This window comes from Macadamia integrifolia, unplaced genomic scaffold (assembly GCF_013358625.1).
Source record: "Macadamia integrifolia cultivar HAES 741 unplaced genomic scaffold, SCU_Mint_v3 scaffold2681, whole genome shotgun sequence".
NCBI classification, from domain to species: domain Eukaryota; kingdom Viridiplantae; phylum Streptophyta; class Magnoliopsida; order Proteales; family Proteaceae; genus Macadamia; species Macadamia integrifolia.
In genome coordinates, this window is record NW_024868881.1 from 20,903 (window position 1) to 29,405 (window position 8,503).

The window sequence follows — 8,503 nt, forward strand, 5'->3', positions numbered from 1 at the left end:
GAAGTACTTACTCAGAGAGCACATCAGCTACAAAACAAAAATTAGTATACCGAAAGTAAATAAAACAGATAAGGAAGGGTGATAGGTTTCCTAAGATTTTGATACAAAAAAAGTTAGCACAAAAGTGTGTACACAAAGGAGACAAAGGGATTCATTCAATCAATAAATACATGATGATCTTAACCCTGCAAAATGTCGATTTTATGTATAGATACCTATTTCTTCCAGTCATTGTCATTGTTGAATCCTTCAAGACTAAGTGGTTAAACATGGCACTTACAGGAGCAGGAGGAGTTCTTCGTAATCACATGGGCACTGTGGTGGGTTCTTTTAAGATATACTAAGGAATTCACTCAAATTACTATGATGAATTTTCAGCTCTTATGGAAGGAATTCTGAAAGCTAAAGAGGCTTTAGATTGATGCTCTTTGGATTGAATTTGATTTGGTGGCAGTGGTCGTTGCTCTTCAATCATAATCTATTCCATGGCATGCAATTCAAGATTGGATCTCTGTGAAGGCCTACTTGGACTCTATAAGATGGAATATGACTCACTTTTTTCGGGAGGCAAATGTTCTTGCTTATTTTCTCGCTAAAGATGCAGCAAAATCAAGAGATTTGGATGCCAATATATCTTTCCCTACACAATTATGTTCAGAGATTAGTCATGATGCAAAATCGAGACCTAGGTTTTGATTTGATTAAGTTTTTTTTATTCTAGATTTATTTAATCCTGTTGATGGCCATACGAAGGTGAGAGTTTATAAATTTATTTCTTGAGTTTTGTATCTCTTTTTCCTTTTTATTAAAATTTCGGATCTTTAGCGAAAAAAAGTGGTTAAACATGGCAGCATACGAAGCATGCACTGATTTCATAAACAATGATGACATCACCTCCTTCCTATGTTTCATGGATTTGGTCATCTACAGTCCTGAAGACGCGAAAGAGCTCCAAAAGCGAGGTGTACTACAAAATAATCTAGGCAGTGAACAACATGTAGCTGAGCTTTTCAATGAAGTGGGCTCAGACTTGATACCAAACCCTAATGAGTTTGAACAAGTTAAGCACGACATTCAGAAGTATTTCAACAACAGTAAGTATAGCATTTGGATAAGTGGACTACTGAGTAACTTGGGCATTTGGATAAGCGTACCAAACATACTTTCAGTAGGTGCTTGATTGTGTCGGCCTTGTTAGTTGCAGCACTTGTCCTGATTCTCGCCTCCATCCAGACCTACTTCACAGTCTTTCCTTGATTCCATGGCTAGCACATACATAATTTTCCTACAATCTGCATTCTGATTATGCCTATATTTTTGGTTCGATTCGAATGGATAAAGTTCAAGTTGCAAATCCAAATGGGTTACCAATTGATCGACTTGGTCACAAGCTATCCAATATTGTACAGAAAGAAGCCCTTTTAAATACAATAACAAGCGATATTTCAGAGATTTCAATAATGATATACTTTATTATTATGTTCAATCAATTACAATGACAGGATTATACAGGTAATATTGATATAGTCCCACATCGACTGTGGGTGATTCGGCAATCGAGCATGTATAAGAATCATTAGAGACCACCCCACTTCATCCAATTGGTTTAAGATGGAAGCCTTAAAATGATATCAGAGTTGGTACATTGGACCTGCATCGATGACGAGGCTTGCAAGTAAGAGAGAGTATTGAGATAGTCCCACATCGACTGTGGCTGACTTGACAACCATGTATAAGAGCCACAAGAGGCCACTACACTTCAAGCCAATTGGTTTTAAGTGGAAGCCTAAACAATAATCCAAGAGAGCCTAGTTGGATGGAAGGAAGGAAGTTATCCAAGAGAAAATAAAGGGAAGGTCCCTAGTCTTGGGTATGGGTTCGCACTCTACCATCGAGAGAGACATTAGAAGAAGATAAAGCTGGAATTGGACATCATGGCAGACCTATTGATCCTATTGGAGGTATGTCCTCAACCTCCCTACGGTTAATTTCTTGCAGCTCGTTCTCCCTTCTCCCTTCTAATGGCCCCGTCCAACAATGCACCAATCAGGATTAATGATATTGCAGTAGATATGCCGAGGGGTAAACTGCCTGAGGAGCATACCCTTGCCCAAAAGGGTCAAGAAGGTACTAAATGTATTACTGTATTCCATCTAAAATTTCATAAAATAAGATTTTAATATGAGAATAACATACTTGCATCTTCCATTCTTGCAATTTAATTCCTTAATTAAGTCATACAAGAATTAATGTCTCACCCAAATTTTCCCATGTTGTAATAGTAAAACCCAAGCCAGACCCATGGAAGGAGTTGAAGACTATCTTTGAGAATAAGGTTCAACCAGGTCTTACATATATAGATATATTTCGTTACAATCTCATAGATTAAGATTTAGATAATTTTGATTAGGTAAGATTATGTAATTTGTGCTTATATTATGATCATTTATCAACCGGTTCAACAATATTCCTCCAAAAGCATGTTAGTCTCTTTCATTTTTTTTTTCTTGTTAAATTAACCTAAACAGACGGTTTAATCATCTAACAGCCTCCTACTAATGTGGTTTTTTGAAGGCTCCATTTCTTTCAATGGAAAATTTTGCATATAAAATTTACATATGGACAAATTTATATATGGTCTGATCACCTAAAATTTTTCATCAAAGAGTTCAGTTTTTGGTTTAGGAGTGGAAATAAAAACAAATGTTCGGTTCATTCATTGTAGAGCTAGAAACACATCGAAAAGTTCAGTTGTGAAAGATAGAGATTAGATTTCGATTTTCAGGAAGAAGATGGAATATTTAACTCTTGATTTAACGTAAAATTTTACAAGGCCTTTTCCAGTAAAAGAATGGATTTTATGATAAAATTTTTTTTACAAACTCTTTTACGTCGAAACTAATGGAGCCAGAGGGACTTATTGTTGAACCTAGAAAACAAACATAGAAAGAGAGAGCTCTTTTTTATTTGTTTGATATTTCACTTCTTAGTTGATGGATGCAGCCGCAATGTTGGAGTTCCTCCCCTAAAAAATTTATGTGTATGTTACATGTAAAATTAGTGCATGGATTTATTTTTTATTTTTTGATAAAGGAGAAAAATAAAGTTCTACAGTGAGGCCTTTTCTTTTATTCCAAAATCAATTAATACTGTAAAATGAAGTAGAGAAGTGAAATATTTTTTCTATTTTATTTTAGTGAAAAGATATTTTGATCATTGTACTACACACAAAGGGTGTGAAATGATCGCCCTACCCCTTTACGAATGATGGAAATCCCGTCACTATTGATGTCTCTACGTGCGTTTCATTGCATAGGCCATGCTGCCTTCCAAGAAACCCTCTTCATTTATTTTATTCTTGGTCATTTTACCTAGAAAAAAAAATAGATCTTTTAATTAGGTTTTCCTCTACCAAAAGAAAAAAAAAACCAATCATCTATAACCATCGTTAGTTCTAGGGTTTTTTTGTAAAGCTCTACTTATTTTTATTTTCTTTTAAAATTTCTTAGGGTATAAGGTTCCTTAGACCTACAAGTCTAAGAAATATTTCTGATCTACAAATTATTTTGTGAGATGTTGAAATTTCAGTTGTCAGATTTTAGGAAACAGTCCGGATTGACCACATGTCAATTATGGTCTCAAACTAAATCTTATACCCCTAAAATATATAGGCACCCTCCTTTTTGGTAAAAAAATTCTTCTTTGATGAACGATGAGGTGTAGTGAGCATCCAACGATTGGCGGTACATGCTCAAGTCCTCCTAGCCATGAATGCTCACTACACCTCACCGCTTGCCGCGGAGGACCCGGACTCCCTTTCTTGTTTGTCCATGCACACTTTTGGTTGTCCCAGATTTTTAAATGCTTTACTTTGTCACTTGACAACTACATTGTATGAAATTAGACATGTGAGTAGGAGAATTTGGGGTATACCAATTATAAACCTTCAACTCCATGCCTTTACTCAACATGCCACATTGCAAATATAAGTGTGCAGACTAAGAATTTTTTTGTACTTGCTAGACTATAAACACTGTTCCCCATTTCGATCTATCACCAACGTGCTTCTATTATATATCTGTTTAGATTTTAGCCTCACATTGGCTACTATCATCCTACAGTACCCTTATAAATCTAACTAATGATTTAAACTCTTATTTTCCATGTATGACAACTTAGGAACAAGTACCTCCTCTGGAGCTAAAGCAATACCTCAAATGCAGAAGGTTCCAAAAATTATGAGAGAGAATGAAAAGAACAAGAATAACTATGATCCAACATTGGTCTCTATTGGCCCATACCACTACGGCAACCCAAAGCTTGAGCTGGGGCAGAACCTCAAGACTAGACTAGTCCAAGAGTTCAGTTCCTATGTAGAGAATATCTCAATGGAAGAAAAAGCCTCGAGGCTTATTTCCAATCAAAGGTGTTCGATGAGATAGCCCATGAGGAAAAAATCTGTTATGCCATGGATTTCAATAAAGATATGCCCACTGATGAAGCATTCAAAAGCTTGATGTTCTTGGATGGTTGCTTTGTGGTGTATTTCATTCACTGCATTGTGAATAAGTCTGGCAAAAAGGATGTGAATGAGATGAAGAATTACCACAAAGCAATCATAACAATGGACTTGTTCTTACTTGAGAATCAACTCCCATATATAGTTCTCCGAGCATTGGTAAATGAGTTCATGCCTTCCAAAGAAAATAAAGATGCAAATGATGATATTGAGAAAATTTTCAATACGGCAGTCCAGCTAGGGCAACAAATTTGTATCAACTGGTTCAAAAAAAAATTCAGAAGGTTGTAGATAGTTTGTGTAGCAAACCAAAGAATACCACGAGCAAATCGGAAGGCTCTTCTTCTCCCCTTCATCTTCTCGACTTTCTCTGGACTGAATCCCTTGGCTCTGCATCACCATCACCTAGTGATCAGTCTCCACAAAAATCTGAAGTTGGCAGCACCGAATGGAAGTCGTTCCGTTCAGTCGAAGAGCTCAAAGTTGCAGGGATCAATTGCATGACCAATGGCTATGGACTCCTATTTCTTCCTGCCATTGTCATTGATGACTCCTTCAAGACTAAGTGGTTAAACATTGCAGCCTACGAAGCATGCCCTGATTTCATCAACGATGGTGACATAACCTCCTTCTTATGTTTCATGGATTCGCTCATCGATGGTCCTCAAGATGTGAAAGTGTTCCGACAGAAAGGTGTACTCCAAAATTTACTTGGGAGTGACCAACATGTAGCTGATCTTTTCAATGAATTGGCCTCTGAATTGACACCCAAACCTGATGAGGATCGACAAGTTAAGCACAACATTCAGAGACATTTCAACAAGACAAGGGCAGTATGGTTAGCTGAAGTACTGCACACACATTTCATTAGTCCTTGGGCTGTGCTTGTGTTACGTGCACACAAGGGGTGATGAGATAAAATAGGGAGAAAAATGAAAATAAAAAATAAAAGAGAAAATAAAGAGGGATGTAGAAGAAATAGGAAATAAAATAGGTGATTTGGCCTTACAGTCGAAGCCAATGGCGTCCGACTTAGGGTGAGGAAGCCTACCTCATCTCATTTGAGATAATTTTGAGATTTTCAACTCTCTCTTCATTCCTTTATTTTTGCTAATATATAGTGCTAAGAAAAGCCGTTATACCACATTCTACCATTCTCACACCTTTACACATAATAGACAACTACCACCCACTATTCTTTTTTTTTTTTGGTAGAAATCATAATTGTATTAAAATATAGAAGAGAAAAAGATTTAAAGGTACGTCAAAGAATCCCAAGCTAAAGAAAGGACCCCACCATCGGCATTGCCATCAGCAGGATCCTCCAAAGCTATCTGTAGAATCTAAATCTTGGTTTGGAGAAAGAATCACATCTAATCTCCTCAATAATATGAGTAGGAAATTCCTCCATGGTTCCAGATACTCCTGTTTTTGCAGCTGATATGGCAAGGTAATCCACAATGGGATTGGCTTCCCTGAAGCAATGAGTGATCTTCCAGGAGATAGAACTGAGATAGTGTTGTAGAGAGAGCTACTCTTGCAGGGCAAACCAAGGGAGAGACCTACCTTGAACAGCGGTGACTACTGCCATAGAGTCAGTTTCAATCCACAAGTTTGTAATCTTTTGACCCATTGCATGGCGGATACCATGAAGGAAACTCATGAATTCTGCATAATAGTTCATACTGATGCCAAGGAAGAGCTTGAGAGAGAATATAACTTTCCCATGGGAATCTCGAATGACGCTCCCACCTCCTGCTCGACCAAGGTTCCCTATGGAGCTACCATCGATGTTTAGCTTTGACCAGGAGAGAGGAGGCTTGCACCAAATGACTTCAAGAATGGAGGGAGGGTCGCCTGGAGTTGCCTGCAACCCTAGCTTCCTGTAGTAAAGTAGATCGGCAGAAGACCGAATGACCCCTTTTAAGGTGAGATTGGACTCCTTAAACATCCTCAAGATTTTTTTGAATAGCAGAGAGGCATCCCTACTCTTACCACCATGCCATCGATGATTCCTTTCTTGCCAAATAGTGTCGATCACTAAAATCAAGCCAGCTGCCCAAGGGTCCTTACTGACAAAATTCTTTGCTTTCTTTTCCACTAGGAGATCAATTCAGCAATGGAGGATTGATCCTTCCAAATCAACCCAAAGCAGCTCAAGAAATTTTCCCAAAGAGTCTGAGATACGCTGCAATTTAAGAAGAGATGGGGCAGAGTCTCAGAGTGGATACCACACATGACACATTTGGAGGCTAAAGAGATGCCTTTTTTCCTAATGATGTCATCAGTAGGAAGCTTCCTGTAACATAGACGCCAGCCAAAGGTTGATTGTCGAGGAGAGAGGCCTTTCATCCAGACCAACTCATGCCAAGGAACCTTGGGATTTCGGTGGCGGATATCATTTCAGGCGGTGAAGGTACTGAATTCTTCAGAGGTGGAGAGGGTCCAAACACATTTATCATCTATGTTACCCCTTGGAATATTGATGGTTGAAGCAGCTACAAAAAAATCTTGAAGAAGAGAAGATGAAACCGTGGGGAAGTTCCATTCATTATTGTCAATAAAGTCCGCAACTTTCATGGAGGAAGATGCAAACAACTCTTCTCTCAAACCCGCTATTTCTTGCGGAAGAGTTATACCCCTTCTTAAGCTCCCCATTTTTCCTCAGAAAGCGAGCATTAATAATGTTGCTCAGGGCTGATGTTGAGTGCTTTATATTCCATACCTGCTTACAGAGAAGAGCTTTGTTGACATCCCTCAGAAGCCAAATTCCAAGCCCTCCTTCCTGTTTAGGCTTGCAGATTGATTTCCAATTGATTGTTACTCCTTTGGCTGTTTCAGGATCACCACTCCAAATGAATTTCCGCATCCATCTCTCCATGATGTTCAGTAAGGAGCTAGGCCACCAGTATATAGAGAAGTTGTGGGATGGCATACCAGATATAATAGATCGAACTAGTTCCACCGTACCAGCCATGGATAGGAGCTTTCCTTTCCAACTAGCCATCCTTCCTTTAATCTTATCCATCACCGAGAGGAGAGGTTCACGAGTGACCCTGCCGTTGAAAATTTCCACTCCCAGATATTTTGTAGGGAACTTGCAGATGGAGATTCCAAGGGTATCAGAGATGAGTTGCTTCCTATCTAGAGACATCTTCCCCAGAAAAAGTTTACTCTTGTTGAGGTTGATTTGTTGATCGAAAAACTGTTAATACTTTGTAAGGAAGTCATTGAAATGTTTGACGTATCTGATGGAGCCATTTAAAAAGAAAAAAATATCATCTGCAAAGAGGAGAAAACCAGGCATTTGGATACCACGAGGACCCTTGATGGCTTGCAGCTTCTTGTCTTGAAGCATAAGGCCGAATCCCCTACACAGGACCTCCTTGGCAAGGATAAATAAAAGGAGGGAGATGGGGTCACCCTGATGCAGCCCTCGCTCAACACCAAAGAACGCAACCGGACCTCCGTTAAACAACACTGAAATTCTGGATGAACGAGAATTTGATGCAAACAAGCAATCCAAGTATCAGGGAAACCAAACTTTTTCAGGACTTGGAAAATAAAGCTCCAAGAAACAGTGTCAAAGGCTTTCTGGATATCTATTTTTATCCCCATACCTTCACCTCTTGTACAGTCAAACATGAGGTTAGCTAACTCTGAAGCCAGGCTGATATTGGACTGAATTACCTTGCCCTTCTGAAAGGTACCTTGCTCTTCCGAGACAAGCTTAGGGAGGAGAGAAGAGAGCCTTGTGGCCATAACCTTGGACAAGATTTTACAGAAAAAATTTTGCATGCAAATCAGCCTAAACTTGTCCAGAGAGGTTGCACCTTCCATTTTCGGGATAAGGATCAAGAAGCTATTATTGATTCCTTTAGGAAGGGTTCCAGATCTGAAAAAGCCCTTCACAGCACGGCAAACATCAAAACCAATCAGCTCCCAACAATGTCTGAAGAAAGCACTAGAGAAACCGTCAGGGCC

At 38.9% G+C, this 8,503-nt stretch overlaps 1 protein-coding gene across 1 annotated transcript; it reads left to right on the top strand.

Annotated features, from left to right (window-relative positions):
- The first annotated feature begins 844 nt into the window (after positions 1-844).
- Positions 845-5,430, top strand: LOC122067034 (UPF0481 protein At3g47200-like). Its single transcript, XM_042630883.1, has 4 exons — positions 845-1,094; positions 4,180-4,365; positions 4,485-4,678; positions 4,801-5,430. The coding sequence occupies exons 1-4, from the start codon at positions 845-847 to the stop codon at positions 5,428-5,430; spliced, it is 1,260 nt and encodes a 419-aa protein (XP_042486817.1).
- The last annotated feature ends 3,073 nt before the right edge of the window (positions 5,431-8,503 follow it).